General features: G+C 32.0%; 3 protein-coding genes across 3 annotated transcripts; all 3 read right to left on the bottom strand.

Moving 5' to 3' along the window:
- Positions 1 to 1,873: 1,873 nt before the first annotated feature.
- Positions 1,874 to 4,679, bottom strand: LOC139883328 (peptidyl-prolyl cis-trans isomerase CYP37, chloroplastic-like). Its single transcript, XM_071867518.1, has 11 exons — positions 4,479 to 4,679; positions 4,305 to 4,394; positions 3,859 to 3,954; positions 3,646 to 3,753; positions 3,341 to 3,390; positions 3,022 to 3,124; positions 2,747 to 2,800; positions 2,459 to 2,617; positions 2,252 to 2,374; positions 2,101 to 2,150; positions 1,874 to 1,988 (listed from the first exon to the last, which is right to left on the bottom strand). Exons 1-11 carry the CDS (start codon positions 4,491 to 4,493, stop codon positions 1,874 to 1,876), a joined length of 963 nt encoding a protein of 320 aa, XP_071723619.1. The 5' UTR covers positions 4,494 to 4,679.
- A 5,770-nt stretch (positions 4,680 to 10,449) lies between these two features.
- Positions 10,450 to 11,977, bottom strand: LOC139883338 (NAC transcription factor 56-like). Its single transcript, XM_071867526.1, has 3 exons — positions 11,791 to 11,977; positions 11,247 to 11,557; positions 10,450 to 11,016 (listed from the first exon to the last, which is right to left on the bottom strand). Exons 1-3 carry the CDS (start codon positions 11,975 to 11,977, stop codon positions 10,450 to 10,452), a joined length of 1,065 nt encoding a protein of 354 aa, XP_071723627.1.
- Positions 11,978 to 17,837: 5,860 nt separating this feature from the next.
- LOC139883341 (NAC domain-containing protein 72-like) lies at positions 17,838 to 19,014 on the bottom strand. The gene is made up of 2 exons (XM_071867528.1): positions 18,565 to 19,014; positions 17,838 to 18,437 (listed from the first exon to the last, which is right to left on the bottom strand). Exons 1-2 carry the CDS (start codon positions 19,012 to 19,014, stop codon positions 17,838 to 17,840), a joined length of 1,050 nt encoding a protein of 349 aa, XP_071723629.1.
- Positions 19,015 to 21,533: the final 2,519 nt, after the last annotated feature.

Below are 21,533 nucleotides of genomic sequence, written 5' to 3'. Positions count from 1 at the left end.
GGTCTGGCTATGTAGATTTTTTCGAAATCCAACGATATTTGATCGGGTCCTCGTCGGACGTGATGGCCGAAATTTGAATTTTTTTAAAGTTAAGATACTGACGTGACAAATATACTAAGTCAAATGGTGATATGTCACTTATATGACGCTGTCTATGACAAATTTAACAGAATTAACCTATCACTAAAAAAATTATGAATTTGTTAGGATTTTTGACGGAAAATTACCTTGAAAAAACAAACACAAGTATCAAATTGTTAATTTTAATATGTTTTAGGTAAAAAATGTTATTATCCTAGTGGGTTGTTATGTACAAGATTATAATCGACGTGGCTGTTACAAGATTCTTTTGATATGATTTATTATTGAGATTCCGGGCAACCAATGTAGTCCACATGTAACACCAAGTGGCTACCAATCCTGTAGATTTCTACTACTATGGAATATAGCACGTATTTTGGTTTAGTATTATAAGCGACCATTTCTTAAAATATAAAGTAAAGTTTTATTTAAGACGTCATAATTCTACGTAAATGGGTGCATATTCTTCTGAGGTTCCTCTCCTTAGGGATGAGATATGAGTATGAGTGGGTTAGGTTGGATTCGACGAAAAATCGATCAAATCTATCTAAAATCACGATGGATTGGATTGGATTTTCGAAAAAAAATTCGTAATCCAACCCGTCGAATAAACGGGTTGGGTTAGATAATCCATGAATCGAAATGGATTTGATAAAGAAAAAAATTATGTTAAAAATTCTTAACAAGTTAAATTATTTTATCAAAAAATAAATAGTTTTAATTAATTCTTTATGCACTTCAATCACTTCAATCACTTTATAGCAAAATATCTATAATTATTTGTACATATATATTGTCATAAATTTTCATCCAAATAATACATAATATTTAAACGATATTATGTAAATTTTATAGACTTGTTGTTAATATATTGAAATCATTATATATATATTAATATATAAATAATAATTTAATTAATAAAAATGTGATTAATGGATTAGATTGAATATTTTTCGTCAAATCCATGATCCGACCCACGATAAAAAATATGAGTTGGATTGAATTAAATTTTCATTTTTCTTTTCAAATCCAATCCAACCAAACTCAACCTAAATTCGATTGAATTGGAGTGGATCGATTGAATCGGTGAATTGGGGCGGATCCGTACTCACCCCTACCTCTCCGAGAAAAATAAATAATGACAGTATCTGCGGAGAGAACAATTTTCAGAAAATAAATAATATCTGCCTCTCTCCTCTCCACATATTGATACTGAATGGGCCCCATGTATTCGTTGTAGCTTGTGGAGTTGGTGTGTCCAAAAATATCTTCGGCTGATAGTTAAGAGTGTCGTGTCATTCACTCATTCTATTTCTCATCTCGTAAACTTGTAATAATGTATACTAAAAAAGATAACGGCACGTTAACTACCAAGTAAGATTTCTTAACGGGAGATAGGTACTACGACCACGAAATTGAAGTAGATGTGGCAAGGTGAAGTTGAAGGAGCTGGATACATACATACTAGGATATGTGTGATAGTTCAGGGTGGACCAGTCTGAACTCCTTTTCAGACAGACACCTCTAATCAAGTTCTTTATGTTCAATTGCTTGGACCGGACGTTAACGTCCGGTTTCGCTGAAATTCCAATAATAAACTAGTGCTGCGGAGCTCTTGCAAAGTAGAGTCTGCTAGATTCAAAGTATTTGACTAAATTCGCTGATTGACGACCTTCATAAGTCATTCTTGTAATGTACTCATATACAATGCACAGCCTCAGGAAGAAAACAAAAAAAGCAATTTGTTTTGTAGTAGAAAAACACGAGAGTGGAGTTGCAGGAAAAGCTCTAATCAAGTACTGTCCGCTGGCAATACGAGCTTATCTTGACCTTCCACCAGCTTGGCAGAACGAATCACATCCCCTGTTTTTATCTCTGGAAGAATTTCTCTCCCAACGGTCACATATCTATGCATGCAAAATTAATGTATTGTAACTGAGTAAGGTGAAAAATTATCAGGTGTAGTATAATTAAAAGCTAGGAGATGGGTAGATTAGAGGATCAGGTTTTGAAAAATACCCGAAAACTGAAAATTGCCCTTCTTCGAATGAGATCCCTCCCAAGCCAGACTGTAATAAACGATATATCAAGAGACAAGTCTGAGTAAAATGATAATCTAACAGAAAAAGACGCGTGCGCGTGACTTAAACAACAAAAACTTTGAACTCACGTTTCTTTTATCATATAGATAGAAGAAAAATTGATTGGGGGATGAGTATTCCTCCGAGTCTTCACTATGTGACATTGCAACTGCTCCGTAAACGGAGAGAGGAAGAACAGGCAGCTCTCCGTCCTGCCAAGCAAAAGTTAAGGGGAAACCAAACAGCCAACAACTTCTTTCCTTCGAGAGGATATATAATAAAACAAAGAGAAGGACCTGAACACTCAATGATGTTTTGTACAAGGGCTCAAATTGCCCTGATGGCATAATTTCTAACGGAACGCTGTATCCACTCTTCTTGTCGGCTCCACTCTCTGTAAGAATAGCTTGGTTGGCGCTGATGAGTTTTGATCCATTATATGCACCATCAACTACCTGGAGATAATTACTTTAGAAGTATTTCTGAAGCAACAGCATAATAACAGGAAGATTATATATGTTGTATTAGTATATCCATCCATCTAGTACATGAATTTTCTTGAGCCTGAAGGGATTGTACCTTACCAGTTTTGCGAAATTTCCTGCTGTCAGTGGTGCTGAATATCCGTCTAGTACAACCTATAGTTATTAGCCACTGATAAGTTGGGATACTAAAATGTATAGTAAAAGTTATCCACATGCAATAATTACTCTACAACATCAACTGTGAATGCTACTCAGTTTTCCAATGTTCCATATGTAATGCTGGTTAAGATTTATTCCGAGCATTAACTGAAATATATATCTGGTATATTGCATGCAAGGACCATGATTTATTTTACAATGTAGATTCAGCATACCTGAATCGTGGCAGCCTTAATAGGTTCACCACCTACTTGTGGAGAAAATGTGGACCCATCCCCCTTTTCAATGGTAAATTCAACCATTCCTCTCCCTGCCAACCTATAGTTGAAAATAAAAACAATTATTATAGTTTCCGAAACAGATAAACCTTCTTTGTTGTACCAAAAAGATCCAGTCATGTATGATTCATACAAGTAGATATCAAAGAGCAGCCAAACAGACAAACTAGAGCATGATTATAAAAGGCATAATTCAGTCTTTAGAAGTCTAGAGTAACACTTTACATGAAAAGAAAGGCAATTGGAGGATACCGACCTTGGATACTTCAAGTAAGGCTCTGGTAACAAAAACGATAATCCTGGAGCCTGTCGTAAGCAGTGTCAAGTACTCAAGTTAATAATATTTTTTCATGATGATCTTATCAAAGTGGCATAAGCAGCCGATCTGCATTTTTAATGCCATTGGAAACTTCTCCAGTCCAAGGGCAAGAGGCTAAACATCACACAAAGGTTCCACAGAGATTAATTAAAGAGCTACTAGTATCTTTGTTAAGGGATATGGCTTTCCTTGCGAAATATGCATCACTAAAATATATATGTTAATTTGGGAGTCGATGTCACCTGTAACAACTCTATTTCTGCAACAGTATCCAGAGAAGATGCAAGGCCAAGAGATACTTTATCCGGATCTTGATTTTTAATATATGTCAGGAGTGATTGCAGCCCACCCTAACAAAGTAGCCATGGAATCCGAGTTCTTTGTTATATTAAATATGCTATTTTCGGTTGATGTTAAATTTGTAAATATAATAAAAATTAATGTAGTAAATGTACCTTTCCTTCAACGAGGGTAGTATACAATACAGAACCCTTTTCCCTTAGGTCTTGTGGTATACTAGCCAAAATAGAATCTTTTTCTTCAGTTGCTATCTGAACTCAGGGGATGAACACAAAAGAAGAAAAACAACAAAACGTAACAAAATATCCCAGATGGCATAAGTGATGTACAACTTATAGTAATTAAAGCATAAGATAATTCTAGCTATGCAAAGGTTTTTCCAGGTTTCAAGAACAGACAGAGGAATTACCGGATACATCATATATGGGGGAAACTCTTTGAAAACAAATTCAGTGAGAAAAAATCAACAAATGATCATCTGATAAGCAAATGATACGTTAAATTTTCAGGAATGTTAACCCTTCATAAGCTTGGCACATGTATATGGATAGTGAGAATATCCACCGTCACTGAGACATAATATATGAGGGAAAATTTATACCTTTAGGGCTTTCTTTACATTACCCTCCATTGTTCCATAGGGCTTTCTCTGCGGAATCCTTAGCAAGTACGAGATATCCTCTAGAGAAGCCTAAAAGCAAAAGTCAGCAATCCAGAAATTGGTTTTCAATATAAGACAGATAATAGTGGAGCAGATTCAAATATAAACTATAACCTGTATAGCCTTCATGTTCGTGTTAGCAGGAATAGCCCTCCTTAAAGCAAGTTCTCCAGTTCTCGGAACGTTGGTGTCAGGAGAGTATAGAATTGCATTTGCAGTAGGGGTCGACCAGAAGTTCCAACCAAAAAATGATACTGGAGATGCGATTTGAACAAAAATGAGGATTACAGCAGTCAGGCTCTTAATGTTCTTAGTTCCATGTCCGAAAATTGAAGCATACTGATTTGCGGGGGAACTATTGGTGTCAGTCATCTCCTGCATAACTGAAAGATTAATTTAGACGGACGGAATATTCCTCTACTCATCGAGCTCAGAATGGAGAGTCCAAGATTTTAGTTTGATAATGAGGAAGGTAGGCAAGCAATAAACAATTTTGAACGATGTATATATTTATAACAATCAGAATCCGTTTATTACCGAGTGGAGCATATATCACCTCTACGTACATTGCTTGAAATCGAACCAAAAACCAACAAAACACGACCAAAGCTAAAACGACGGAGTCAAAAAGCTTTAGTTTTTACAATTATGGATCGAAAACATTCAGAAAGCACAAAATCCATTTTTCCAGAATTGTCGCGATCAAGAGTTTCACGCAATAGAAACCGAGTGCATTGTATTCTTGAGCCATTAAACCAATTCACCAAACAAAGTACCAAATAAGCAATCCATATATTAAAGAAAACAAAACCCATAGCACTAATTGACTTAAACTAGATCTAGAGAAAGAAAAACAAAACCCAACCTCAGTATCATGTTTAGCTGCCATGCAACTGAGATTAAGACTGTGCGCCTGGTGTGATATGGGCACATTTTGGGTTTGAGTCCTGTTGAGTCGACACGCAAAATGGGTAGATGACGACTGCCATGGACAGATAGAGAAGTTGAACGAGAGCTTGTGTGAGAGAGAAATGGAGGAAGAAGAAAGAGAGAAGAACGCCATTAGCGAGCGAGTGTTGTTTGGTTTAGTTGCAGATAGAAGAGATTGACTGAGAGAAGAGACGTTTTGGCGCGCCTCATCTCCAAAATGCTTATCTGGAAGAATTTGATTGGCTGGAAACATATTCGGTCACTCTTATTTAATGCAATTGTCCAGAATGTCCCCAGAATTTACAGAACATTCCATTAGGTCCTAGTTCCTACTCAAATTCAGTATGTAAAAGAAATACTAACAAAAAAAAAGCATTTTATTTAAGGTCTCACCGAGATTGGTACTCGGGTTACCAAATTCAGAGTCTAATGTCCTAACCACTAGACCATGGGACCATTTCTTTGATCCCTCAGACAATTTTTATAAATATCTTATGATTATTACAACTAAAATGCTAAGTTCAAATGGCATTCTAACTGCATAAGAAAAATAAGCAACCCTTTTACCTAAGTGAACTATTCATTTCAAGCCCTTGATAATGATTTCTTGGACGGTTAGACCTTTAGATCATGACTTCTTCTGTGTCTAGAGTATACTCATCTTGCTCTAAAAACTTTATTTGTAAAAAAATATAAAATAAAATAGAGTATATGTTTCAAATCTTATACATATAATAGCGAGATTTTTTTAATTTTAAATCTGTTCTAATTGCAAATTCAATCGCAAATTTTATTGTCAAATCAACATCCGATACATGGCGTTTTATTAACGAATTATGATTTTACACATATATTTTAGAACTTTAATTTTAATTAGGTTTCAAGTTATAATTTTAAGTCAATGATATTTTTTTTTCCTATTCTAATTAGGAAATCAAAACACAATAATAACATAATAATTCCTAATATAATTCTACCAAGTATTTTTTCCTAATATAATAATGTTATTACTAATCAATTTTCTATCTATTATTTAAAAAAATATTCTTAATAAAATTCATATATTTGTTTCTTCTATTCCTAATTAAAAGGGGCACATCTTCTTTTTTCCTATTCAAACGGACATATTATTTAAAAAATTATTTCTAATTAAATTATAATGTATATTATTTTTTTCTAATTTTTTCATTAAACTATTAGTCCTCATAAAAATTGATTATATTTTTTTCTATTTTTAAATAAAATAATTAATGGGGATATATTATTTTCAAACAATAGGAAAGACTAAATTGATTAGATGCAATTATAAATTTTATTATGAAATAAAATCTTGATATATAACTTTTCCTTCAGCTATGTTTATTATTTTTGAAAACAAAATAAATTTTAAATTTAATAGGATTGTAGATTTTGAAACCAAATCAAAATAATTATAACGGTTATAAAGTTAAAATAATTTTATTTAAATAATATATTTTACATAGATTTAATAATGTTTAGTACAAATAGTTATTATATAATTTTTTAAATGATATATATTTAAATTAATAATTTTAAAGGTACAGGCTTTCCGCCCAACGGACGGACCCACCGACTTGTATAGACAATAGCAGGGCTTTTAATTTTAGATTTATTCCAATTATAAATTCAATTATAAATTTTATTGTCAAATCAACATCCGACACATGACGTTTTATTAACGAATATTATTTTGGCACATGTATTTTAGAACTTTGAGTTTAATTAGGTTTCAAGTTATAATTTTAAGTCAATGATATTATTTTTTTCCTATTCTGATTAGGAAATCAAAACACAATAATAACATGATGATTCCTAATAAAAATCCACCAATTACTTATAATAATTTTATTCCTAATCAATTTCCTATCTATTATTTAAAAAAATATTTCTAATAAAATTCATATATTCATTTTTTTTATTCTTAATTAAAACAGATTCTTCTTAATTTTTCCTATTCAAACGAGCATATTATTTAAAAAATTATTTTGAATTAAATTATAATATATATATATATTTCTAATTTTTTCATTAAACTATTATTCCTCATAAAAATCGGTTATATTTTTTTATTCTTAATTAAAACGTGCATATATTATTTTTAATTAATAGGAACAACTAAATTGATTAGATGCAATTATAAATTTTATTATGGAATCAAATCTTGATATATAACTTTTATTTTTTGCTATGTTTAGTGCTTTTGAATACAAATTATACTTTAAATTTAATAGGATTATAGATTTTGAAATCAAATCAAAATAATTATAACTGATATGAAGTTAAAATAATTTTATTTTAATATAATATAATATTTTACATAGATTTAAATATTATTTAATAAAATAATTATTATACAATTTTTTATATAATATATATTTAAATTATTATCTTTCAAAGGTACAGATTTTTCGTCCAGCAGACGGGCCCACCGACTTGTACCAAACAAATTCAATTTGAACAAGAAAATTAAACTATACCTAGAAATTTCACGAACTTGAGAATATGATAACTAATTAAGGTTCAGTTTGTTTCGGCTTCTGCAATAGTTACATTTGAAAAGTAACTAACTATATCCGTCTTCATATTTTTCACGAGGAAAATGAAAAGCTTGATATAATTACTTTTCAAAAATTGAGAAAAAAAATGTGAATAACTTTTTAAAAATAATCCTTTCAAAAGCCGAAACAAACTAGCCTAATAATACTAAAAAAGAGTCATCTATGGGCCAACATGGGCTTTTTAGATGACGACGTATTCTCGAAGGCCTGGCTGGATTGATTCCGGAACAGCTCAGGTACTCGCTAGCTAGGTCCACCAAGATGTGGTTCAGGATTCAGGATTGCCAAAATAAGACGCTGATGCCAATTGGTCATGACAAATCTGTGCATGCAATTGTCTTGTGGCTTAGAAATGCAATAAAGATATCTATTTCGCATTATAATAATTGCCACAGTAGCTAGATTCAGATTACCTTGTTACAAATCGTTAAAAAAGTGGATATCATATCAGAAGTTGCATATCAGAAAATTTATTATATGCAAATATGATGTTTGTAAGTATACATTACCATTACCATTACCATAGGCATGGATATGTATATGTTTGATTTGATTCGATACATATAAATATAATGTGAAAGCGAAGATAATTATGAAGGTATACATCAAAGGATACTAGAGATATTTTTTGGAATTTTGTGGAAGAAAAAAGGACGGAGATTATCATAATACAAACGCATTTTTCATGGGTTAATGTCAATATACCAAAATTGAGCAATTAGAGATATGAATTTATATAAAGTTTTTTTTGTACTCTTTCCCTAGAATGGAAATCTAATTAATCGTGGTGGGTTTTTAATTTGATTTGTGTGGTTTTAAGATAACGATTCCTTTTCATGATCGTGAAATGCTCACTTAGTCACCAAAGATAAACAAAATCTTCTTTAATTCCTTTTTTTTTTCCTTTTCCTTACAGCTGAATTGAGGGAGCAATTAGTAATTTATGTAGTATAAAGATTGAATTTGTAAATAATTTTAACTCCAACTTTTTTAGGATAACTACACACAAGGTCCTTATTTTATACACCAAATCACATCCAGATCCCCAGACTAACTAACACCACAAACACGTCCGCGACAATGGTTCCGTCATATGTACACGCAAGTCTTGACCGTTAATAAATGCCAACGTGGCACTAAGGAAGCTGTTAAATCAAGAAACGGTGATGACATGGCATTTTAGGTACTGAAAAGTAATAATTAGAATAATGGATTTGGGTTTCGGTGAGTGACAGAAGCTACGTAGGATAAGCTGGACCATTTCTGTACGCGCCAAAGTCCATTTAGGATAGGTCTGAAGAGTTGACGATGTTAATGCCAGGTTGGCATTTATTAACGGAGTGGACCAGTATGTAAGACGGAAGAATAGCTCGCGGACTTGTGTTATGGAATTAGTTAGTTTGGGGTCCATATGAAATTTTGGTATAGTTCAAAATATTTAGAAAAGCAAAATTGCTTTTCAGATTAATTACGTGGTATCTTTCAAAATGGCAGTATCATCAAAATAATAATAATAAATAAATAAATAAATAAAACCTTTCAAAATGGCAATGTACTTTGAATTTTACCACCAACTTTTTCTCTACTTTTTATCCAAACCTTAACTTCTAAGCTATGCCATTCTAGTAATTAGGTTACGCTTTAATTTATAGTTAATCACTCTGACTTACATACATTAACCCCATTATAACCTATCATATATAAACCATTCAATTTTCTTGAATTCCACCATCAAACTCAAAAGGAAATATGTACGAATATTTTAAATATTTAAAAAATAATACAAATATATACATACTTGAAAGTAAAACGACTTTTTAAGGAATCCATGACTTTTAAGTAAGTAATAGTTAGGGTTATGTGGTCACAAGAAAAAGTTTTCTGGACACCCTTTAGATATTGAATAATTTTTTATTTTTTTTGAAATATATATTGCATAATTTAATCGATCTTAGTGAATTAACTAAGGGATCGATGCATTAACATATGCTAGTTATCTTTATTGAAAATGGTACTAATTATATAATCTTTCTAATTATATAATCTTTCTTTTGATTTAAAATCCACTCCCGTCTCACAGCACAAATTTGGAAACCTAATCAATATTAGCCACAAAAACTAATTTTCTTATATAATTAAATGCGCCCTAAGGAAAATATCAGTATCATACATGAAATAGTATTTTATTAATTATTTATTTTCCGCATCAAATGTAGCATACCAATATGATTGCTATTTTTCTATGCATCTTGATCATTAATTCATTCATATTACAACAACCAATATTCTAATGTATATAATTGCATATATACAAAAATATACAAATATTTGCGTAAATATTGTTGTACGTATGACCCCTTACCTGAAATTGGCAGCTAACCACAAACTCAAGTCTATCGAAATACAAAGAGGCCATCTAAGTTTTAATTAATCAGTCACTAATGCTACTTAACAAACCAAAATCTCAATACCCAACTAATGCAAGTCTGTATGATAATATCAACAGATAAAGTATACATGCTTCAAAATCAAAGTTTAGAAACTCTCAAATCATAAAATAGATGAGAATTTTCCCATCAAGAGAACCAATTCATTCCTGCCGGAAGTTGGTAAGATTGCCTGAAAATCCCATCTCCCATCGATCCGACCATTGAAGTTGGGGTTTGTGTGAGCTGCTGATCACTAATGAGAGTTGCAATTGAACCACCATGATCAGTACTTGAATTTCTCTCAATAATAGTACTCCCTTCAACATTAATAGTATTGCTTAATTGGTCGTGCTCGCCGCCGTGAAACCTCTTAGAAGGTCCTGCACAAGTGTCTTCCGCCTGATGATCATGATCAGACGACGTCGTCCAATAGTGAGAGGGCAGTACCGTCCTTTTCATTGGTAGATGATCCTTTGAGCTGGTTGAAGAATCCAAATCGTTGCTCATTTCAAACAAGTTATTATGATGCTGTTGATGATCAAGTATGGAGCAATAATTTGTCGTTCCTGGTCTATTACCAAGATGTAGTTTTGCATTATGAATAATATTGGACCCCAACATCATCATCTCCTCCATCGAATCCTCTCTGTCGTGATCAACGGGCCTATGCGTGTTGTTCTTCTTGTATATTCGACATAGAACCCAGTCATCAAGCTACAAATTAAGCACATGTAAAAACTTCAAAATTATAATTAGGCAATTAAACCCCTACATATGCTAGAAATCACTGTAGTCTGATGAAGAAACAAATTAACATGATAAATTTCTTTTAAAATGGGAGTGATCATGTAACAATTACTAACTAGATCCACCAAAAACAATCCTTAATTATTTGTAAAATATTTATTGAATCTTAATTTATAATTAATTATACATATACCTACCCTTAATGAGTTTTTATTGTTGCCTAAGTCATATCCAGGTGGTCTATTACTAGACGTCTTGTTATCGGCAAGCCTGTACTCATGCATGATCCAATTTGTTTTGATTCCTTTGGGTGGCTTACCGCCATAAAACACGAGCGCTTTCTTCACACCAACCTTTTGAGTACCTCCTGAAGTTAACACTGGCTTATCAGTTCCTGTTGCCTTCCAATACCCTGATGTCGCCGCCCTGTTTGGCCGAGCTCCGTTTGGATACTTCCGATCCCTTGGACTGAAGAAGTACCACTCTTGCTCGCCAAACATGGCCTTGGCTGAATAATATCAATTAACAATTAAGAAATAAAAAACTATATTAATTACTTTCCTCTTAAATGATAAAATAATTAAATTAATATGAATACTTAAATTCATCAAAGAAATTAAATTTCCTATTAATTATTAAAGTGATCTAGTAGGATAAATATATATGTATATACATACATTTTTTTTTTTGTGATAAAGAATATATATATATGTTAATTATATTTATACATAAAATTTGTACCTGGTAGTTCCCATGGATCAAACTTGTAGAGATCAACCTCCGCAATAATTGCGACAGGGAGGGGTACCGATGAGGTTTTTCTTTTAAGGTAGTGAACTACAAGCTCTTCGTCCGTTGGGTGGAAACGGAAGCCCGGTGGCAGGTTCGGCTGCTGCTGCGTGCCGGTGGAAGAATCGGTGCTTTCCATTGACAAACCAATTATTAATTATAATACCCCTTAATATATTAATCAATAGACTTAATTAATTATATTGTTGAAGAACGTGAGATTTTATGGTGAAATATTTTGAGAGCATGATTTCTTTAATTTGCAGAGAAGAGAAATATTGGAGAGAAAGAAGCTAGCTTGACATTGCTAATTGTTGCTTAGTCAATTGGCATGACATACAATATATATATATATATATTAATATATAATTAATAAGGTATTATATTTATAGGGGTAGGATTTATGTACGTCAGAGTAATGAATTGACTCTTTAAATTGACTAATGAGAATGTGATGTGTAATTATTTAAGTACAAGTCAGTGGGCCCGTCCGTTGGACGGAAAATCTGTAACTTTAAAAATTAAATAATTTAAATATATCATATAAAAATTACATAATAATTATTTGTATTAATATTATTAAATTTATGCCAAATATTATATCAAAAGAGAACTTTATATCAATTATAATTATTTTGATTTTATTTCAAAATCTACAATCCTATTAAAATTAAAAAATTATTTTGTTTTCAAAAATAATAAACATAGAAAAAAAGTAAAAGTTACATATTAAGATTTGATTTCATAATAAAATTTATAATTACATCTAATCAATTTAGTTATTCTTAATGTTTAAAAAATAAGATATGTCTGTTTTAATTAAGAATAAAAAAATATCTAGAAAGTTTTTATTAGAAATAATAGTTTAATAAAAAAATAGAAAAAAATTAATATATTATAAGTTGATTGGGAATAATTTTTTTTAATAATAATATATCCATTTGAATAGAAAAAAAGAAAATATGCCCGTTTTAATTAGGAATAGGAAAAAAGGATATTTAATTTTAATTAGGAAAAATTGTTTAATAAGAAAATTAGAAAAAGATATAGTGTATTATAATTTTATTAGGAATAATTGTTTAAATAATAGATAGGAAATTGATTAGGAATAAAATTGTAACTTGAAACCTAATTAAACTCAAAGTTCTTAAAGACATGTGTCAAATTAATATTCGTTTATAAAACGTCACGTGTCGGATGTTGATTTGACAATAAAATTTGTAATTAAATTGCAATTGAATTCGCAATTGGAACAAATTGAAAAAGTCTCTCTATTGTATATAAGATTAAGAGAAAGGGTAAATTAGTGATCCATTTCATTTCTTTGACTAAATTAGCCCTAGCAATAGTCATTATGCAAAAACTACCGGCACCACGTGATGTTTGACGGAGACATGCAATGGTTTTTTAGCTAGCTGACGGTAGCTGGTGGCGCCATGAGGCCGGCCCATAACTGGAGGACGACACGTGAGAATCTTGGCCGATCAGCGGAGGACACGTGTAGAATTGGGGACCACTGGCCACCATGAGGCAACAAAAAGATAATATACACGGATGTGATAATGTGTGTTTGAGAGTGGGAACAAATTAAGCTTTAGGTTTCAGATCGATGTCATTTGCTAAGCAAATCCCCAATATGGCTTTATATATAATCTTAATATATATGTGAAAGCTAATTGAAAAGACTTCGGTGATATTGGAGGGGGGGAAGATCAAGAATTTAATTCGTCGCTTATTTTTATCTAAACTTTGTTGTGGGCAAATCAAACATTCAATTCAAATATTATAATAGTAAACTGGATCACGTAATTTTTTTTTATGAATGATCATACAATATGCATCGATTTGATTTTGATATATCGGATTTATTTAGTCTAATAATTAAAACATCGTATCCCTATTATAAACCGTATAATTGGCTAAATTTAATTTGGGATGTGCTGCTGACGTGGAAAATTTACCAGCTGTGATTTGCCATAATAAATTCGTTAACTGCTACGTCAGCCACCGTAACGGCGACGAAAAAAATAAAGTTTACGAATCCAGGTTAATGAAAGTGTATTTTTTGGACTTGGAAGGTCATCGTCCCAAAAAAGTACAAAAAATTTTATCTCGCAAATCACATACGTAAAAAATATAATGTATTTTGAAACGGAGAGATTTAAATTCTCAGTTTCAAAATTCAATTCCTCCTAACGGTAGAGACTAGAGAGGTCCTTCAATTCGATGATAATTTAAAAATCACAGCTATATCTAACAAAGGTCACTGCACACTACACATAAATAATATTCTTCAGATTTGTTCTCCTATTTTTTTTTACATTCGATAGCCATGTAAGTTATGGGTTTCAAAATGTGATTAATTAAATTGACTTTTGAGTCGAAACATTTCAAACTTTTCTATTTGACTATTTCTAATTCATAACACTTTTTATCTTAAGTTTTTTTTTTTCCTTTTAATCTTACTGTTTTTTTTTTCCTTTTAATCTTACTGTTCAGTACTAGTAGTAGCTTAATTATAATTAGCTTGGCAATGCAATTAATGACCAGTGCATGCATAAATGCCATAATACAGCTCACCTAACAATCATTTGATTCTTAATTATCTGAATGAATTAATCCAACAACTAACCAGATTAGACAATGATATCGTGGAATAAGTACTGAATCAAATTAAGATTATATATGCATGCATGGGGGCCCACATATATATATATAGATTAAATTAAAGTCGGATACATGCAAAGCCATTAATATTTTCTATTTTTCTTTGGAGATAAAAGGGGAGGTCTTAACTATAAAAGTGTGTGTTACAGGCTATAGAACAAAAGAATATTATCAAATTAAAGCTTTAGAGAGGATCTACTAAAAGAGAGGTTAAGATGTTAAGACCATGACTTAAAAGCAATTATCATAGTTTTTAAAACCTAGCAAAGATTTGTGCCGTCGATGCTTCGATCTTTTTACTCCTTATCAATAACCCTAGGATTCGTCCGAAATTTCAAAATTGATGAACTATTGGTAATACTAATTACTCGGCCCCGTCTCTAAATAGTGACATTTTTCCTTTTTACATTCGTTCAAAATTTGATGTAACTGAACAGTAATAATGATTATATATCGGCTTTTAAATGAATTTAAAAAATTAAAACGACATTTATTCAGATACAGAGATAGTAACTCTTAAGCTGAAGATGGCTTTCATGCTGAGTGTTTGGCGGCTTGTCGTGCCATCTCTAGAGCTTCATCCATGGAGATTCCGAGAGTGATTATTGAAGGAGATTGTCGAATCCTTATTGAAGAACTGTAGTCCAGGACTCCTAGCATGATTGCTCCAAGCTTGTTAGTATGTCTTCTTTATTTTCTTTCTGTTCTTTTTCTTTCATTAAGAGAGATGGTAATAAGTTAGCTCATATCCTAACAAAACTAAATTCTAATCCTTCTTCGATTGTTACTTGTTTTTTTCTTAGTGAGCTGCCGAATGAAATAATTGATGTAGTTTGTTTGGACGTTTTAAAGGAATAAATTTCGGCATTAGCCGACAATAAAAAAAAAAAAAAGGGCATGCCTAATTACACGTTAGATTAATGCTCCTAAATTCTGACACGCTGCTTTGCATAGAACTTAAACTCTCTGCCGGGGTTCTAATGCAAAATAGATTTATGGTTAAAATTATGATTTGCCCCCCAACGTTTCCGCATCTCATCTTAAAACCCTGCCTTTATCTTTCTATTTCAGTTAGCCCCAGCGTTTATTTTTCAATCACCAATTTTCACCGTACACCCTGCCGTTAGTTTTTTTCCCGAGATGGCACGCCACTGACGCCAGTACACTGAGCAATCACATCACCACATTCTTAATCAAATTGCACTATATATATCTCACTCAGTTCTTCCTTCTTTAATTTGTTCATTAGACAGTTAGCTTATATAAATTGTTTAATGTTTTGTTCACACAGCCACACTCGCATATATGAATAGAAAATATAAAAAGCAATCAATGCATGGCCGCGCCAAAAATATATGGTCAACCGTCCGTCATGAGTAAATACAAATTTAATTTCTTAGTGAATTGATGATGAATTCTTTTTCCCATTTCATTTTTCTGATGAGCCAAAGTAACCAAAATTAGGGATGAGCTTATTTAGGACGTTAATCTTGTGGCCTAAAAGTAGCAAAGTCCATTCTTTTACGTTTTATTAACAAGTTCAAATTAATGGAGAAAAGATTTGTCTATCAAGCACGCGTTAAAGTCTGCTTAATAACCATTTTCTATTCACTCAGCATTGACCAGAGATTAACCGGTCATGTATTTTAGTATTAATACAAAACAATATTTCTAGCACCTAAAAAATTGCATGTAAAAAGGATATTTTTTTATAAATTGGGCCTACTCTGAAGAAATCTAGTTGTGGGTATTCTTCTAATTTAGGCCCTAACTTATTTTTTTAATTCTACTAGCTTGCAGGCTTTCATCAAAGAAAGCCCATGTTTTTGTGGAAACTTTTCAATTGACCCGATAGGATGTTGGGCCTAATAAGTAGAGACAGAGAAGAAGAAAAGTCAAACTATAGTTTTTTTTTTTTTTTTATTCTAACGGATTTGGATTCGTCTCAAGAAATTTTAAGAGTTATGATTTTGAAGAGTCGTTCTCATGATCTCCAAGATGAAAGTCCACCTTGATAACCATTAGATCAAGAGGTCTGGGTTAAAAAGAGCTCCAAAGAGATCATGTGGTAATACATTTTAAACTAGGTAGCTTTTAAATAAATCAAATAAAAAAATGAGGGAGCTTCATAAAAAAAATTAAAAATTATGATCTTGTATTAATTATTGATTTCTATATATTAGAAATCAGAAGTACGATATATATATGGATGAAAATAGAGTTTTGCAATTTCAATCTACATTCTACATGGACTCTGAATATTTTCTTATGGAATTTATTAATTTTATTCCATACTTACTTAAAAGAGCTCCAAAGAGATTGGAATTATTTATCTTTTGATGATAAGTACTAACCAAAAATAGCAGTAAAAATTTGGTAACCTACAGGAGAATAAAAAAAATGCCGTATCCGAACTCACGCAAGCATGGCATGGTAGCTTATAATTGGAAAGAAATAACTTGCACGACATAAACTTGTTGCACTTTGGAGTCAATTAATTAAGAAGTGGTCAATGTTGGAGAAGAGAAAAAAATTAAAATTAAGCTGACCACACGTGCAAGTAAAAAGCGATTCGGCATTTGACCAGTCAAAGCATCTAATTGATGAAGGTCATGCACTTATATTATACAGATACTATTAATCTCTTAATTACTTAAAATTGTTCGATGATGATAGAGACCGATGATATCATTTTTTGAAAATTGAAATAAGATTGAGCTTGAAAAAGAATGACAAAACAGCTTTCAGATCTGAGAACTAAAACTTACGTAGTACAAGTGTTAATTGCATAAAAAATTAAATTATTTTACTTATGTTAAGCTCTTGAAAAGTTTACAAATAGATGAAAAGTGTAGCATTTGCTATCATATATAATCCCATCCAAACATGAGCTATTACATTTACATGCATCTTAGAATTTGGTATATAATTATTAGCCAAACTTAAAATTAGGGCATCATGCATATTCTTAAAGATTTAGTTAAAAATGGCCAAGTACATATTAGAGTGACTTATTAAATTTGTAGTAAAATATTGTTCCACAGGACAGGAGGACGATAAAGATTTAGTTTTTTTTTTGGGCAGAATTAACGAATTAATTCGAAGTGATATTAATAAATAAAGACAATATACAAATTAACTGGGCCAAAAATGAAATTCTCGAACATGACTTGAACCGTGCCTAACTTAATTTTCTTGGAATTTGAAAGCCTAGGATCCCAAAATTCCTAACAAATTAGCCAAAGAATTCCACGTATTTACACAAATGGCACCAACTAGCAATTTTGCTCATCTGTGATTGCTTTTTCGATCTTTCTTTGGTTCCCTTCAATTCATTGCCTTAAACCGAACCCGGAGTGATAAGGTTTATAATTACCCAACCGAAACGGGTCGAAATTCTGCTGGGTCGAGTTCTGATGATAAAACCCAGCCGGGTTACTCATCATGTAAACCTTCCGAGTCTTAGTTCCGCTTTGAACCTCTTCATCGACCGAGTTCGTCATCGTAGGAACATACGAATCATCATCATTATTATTACTATCTTGCGCCCCTCCTCCGCACGTAACCATCCCTTGAGTGTAAGACTGAGTCACTCCACTCGAGTTGAGTTCGGGAAACGAGTTGAGCCCTGCAAGACTAGCCCAGTCGATACTCCCCGAGCGGACAAGATTCTGAAGGAGATTGGATTTGTCTGATTCGTTCTGCTGTGACGTTCTGATAGGGTTGCCACGTGGCAAAGAGAGGAGTCGCTCGTCGAATTCCGGTAATGACTCGAGCACATCGTCTAAGTGAGACGATGATGAAGTCGACGAGGCATTGTTGCTGCTGTACTGTTGTTCTAATTTAGTAGTACTTGTTGGAGAGAAAGTCAACATTGGCTTTTGACCGCTCGAATTCTTCTTGTAAATCCTACATAGGACCCACTCATCCAACTGCAAAATTAATTACAAATGCACACAGAATTAATTAATTATTTTCATTACAATTATAAATTAATTAACGTAGGACATTGATTGAAATAATAATTACTATATGAATGAAATAATATAGTAGTATTACCTTGGCGCTGCCAGCTCGGCAATTAGAATCAATTAGACGGTATTCGTGCATGATCCAATTAGTTTTTGTGCCTTTTGGAGCTTTGCCGATGTAAAAAACCAGAGCTTTTTTGATACCAACTTTACGACCCTCCGTGGTTATAATTTTATCAGTTCCAGTTGCCTTCCAGTACCCAGACCCGGCAACTCTATTGGGTCGAGACCCGTTTGGATACTTCCGGTCCCTCGGACTAAAAAAGTACCATTCTTTCTCTCCAAATAGCGCCTTACTAGGTAAAACCCAAGGATCAAACTTGTACAAATCAATTTCGCCAATTATTTGCAAAGCGAATTGTTGACCCGCAACTTTTCTACATAGATATTGAACCAAAAGTTCTTCATCAGTCGGGTAAAATCGAAACCCAGGTGGCAAGCTCAATTGGGTTAACGGGTCGGTTTCTGCTAAACCCATATTGCAATATACAATATGTTTTTCAGAGAGTGAGTTTTTTTTTTTAAATTCAAGTTCTTCAAACTTCTTTTCTTTTTTAAAATGGCGAACCTGAAAGGGGTATTTATATAGACAAGTATTTTGACCATTTTTTTTTAATTATTATTTACAGAAGGTAGTAGTACGGTCTTTGTTCGGTTTTAACTGGAACCACTTAAATGTTCGATCACCGTTCATAATGCGCCACGTTTTAATTATCGTTATCATGCGGCCGACCTTATCCGCTTCATGCATGAACTTAACATAGAGCCGACACGACAATGGCAGTGAGTCAGCGGCTTCTTCTGCACACGTGTCCTTGAGTATCTTCTAGAAGTTTTTCTCTCCAGCTATAAGACAAAAAAACAAAGCGTGACGTGGTGACTTGATGCTGTGTTGCCAATTTTATTTTATTTTGAATTTTTTATTTGTCATATATTAAGTACCCCAATTTAACATTTTTTTATGTAAAGCAAAATGAATTCATTTACTCCATAAAAGTAAAATTGTTTAAAAGTTTCGATAGTTTTCACTGTTATAAATTATTTCTAGTCTGTGATATTTATCTACTCCCAACGTTTTAAAATAGATATAAATTTTTTAATAAAAATTATATATGAATGTTTGTGTCTATTTTAAGACGGAAATAGTATTTTATTATTCCATATTAGAATAATTTTAGCGTAAATATGTTTTTTTTTATGTTAATAAATAAATATGTTTATTTATGGTAGAGTTAACTGAGCATTTTTCATGCTTTTGGATTAAAAGACACGTGCAAGATGCGTGGAGTTAGGCATGGAATTTTTTGGAAAGGAGAGAAAATGAAATGTCAAAAGGAGGAAATAAAGTTCATAAAAAAAAGGAGGAAATAATGCAAAAACTATACTTTCGTATATATATATGGCTGATATTTTTCGGCGACATGCACCGATGATTGACACGTATGCTTATTATTTTGTCTTCTTATTAATCCTTTTTTTTATCGACTTTTTTTCTTTATTTCTTTTCCACTTGGCCTTTTAATTTCGTTTAGAAAGGTTATATGTGGGCAGGGTTAGCCGGTTAGGGTTTCTTTCACTCTTGAACTTCTCACCAAATTTTCTTTACAGCTAATTTCCATGTCAATAAATTTCAGAGTAATGTTAGTTTAAGTTGATTAATCTATAGTCAATTTCTCAATTAACACTTCATTCATTATATCAAGAATTTCATTACATCCTCGTTATTAATTAATATATCACACATACTATATAGATGAGAATTTCTTAACACGTCATCATTTAAATATGTATATTACTAAATGATAACGTATAATTTTAAAAATTGACTAATCATTAAAAAGAAATTAATATATACGCGTGATAAAAAGTGATTCATGTGTAAGGTGAAAGTTTCCACCCAAAACTTTTCCTACCGACGGCTAGCTACTTTCTTTAATTATGAAACTGGATTGTTCTATATACTCTGGCTTTGATTTGTATTTGTCGCGATATACACGTGGAGAGTTTTGAGCTTAAGTTAAGAATTGAGAGATAGATAAGAATAAATCGACTTCGAATATTTGAGTGAGTGGATGAACATATACGTAGTATATAGAGAGAGATTAGAGATTTGTGTGTTTTTGTTTGATATGTTTGACAAAGATAGATACTGTTGTTTGTAAGTCAAAAGAACACGTAGATGGGTTATGTGTCATGGCGGGTTGCTTGAACTTTTGCACTTCTACATATATTTGACATATAAACTCCATTTTTCACGCTTGTCATTTGCGAGCTTTGCATTATTGACAACTATCACGAGTATTTATTTCCCCTATTATTTGGTTTAATTTCAAATATAGAAATATAGAAAAGATTTGTGTTCAATAATAGAAAGAATGATCAATAGTTTTAATATTAAGAATGAAAATACCACATGGTTAATTTGAGACGAAATTAGTGTCATGCCTATGTCAGCTGTTTAGTTAGTCGGGGGAAATAGTCATGTTTCCAATGGGGACCTCTTGGTATTAAATTTTGTTGGTCTTCCCATTAATTAATAATTTTTGTGTCCTTTTCTAAACGCTGTGCTAATCGACATAAACCAAAATTGAATGATACATTGATACATGCAACTTTGGTGTGTATCCCACTATAATATAATTGTTTGATTAAAGAGATAAAAGTGCGATCACACTTTGCCTAATCGAATCATTCTTAGAAGTTGAGGCTATACGTTACAAGTTGTCTAAACCTGATTTAGGAAAGTTATCGTTGAACTAATCCGAAACTCAAATTGATTTGTTAGGGGTCTCCATCAATTTCGTTGACTATTGACTCGATTTAAATCTCATATTCATTCATAAATTATATTGTAAAGTGAAAATTATAATCGATAAAAATATATTCTCTTTGGCATATCATATTCATCAATCATCACAATAAGAAAATAATAAAAAAATACTGAGAAGGCTGTTTTTTCAATTTCTGGGTTATGGCCCAAAACATAAAGGAAAGAAG

Source organism: Rutidosis leptorrhynchoides, unplaced genomic scaffold (genome assembly GCF_046630445.1).
Source record: "Rutidosis leptorrhynchoides isolate AG116_Rl617_1_P2 unplaced genomic scaffold, CSIRO_AGI_Rlap_v1 contig384, whole genome shotgun sequence".
NCBI classification, from domain to species: domain Eukaryota; kingdom Viridiplantae; phylum Streptophyta; class Magnoliopsida; order Asterales; family Asteraceae; genus Rutidosis; species Rutidosis leptorrhynchoides.
Note: the sequence above shows the minus strand (reverse complement) of the source record. Positions and strands in the feature narration are given on the sequence as shown.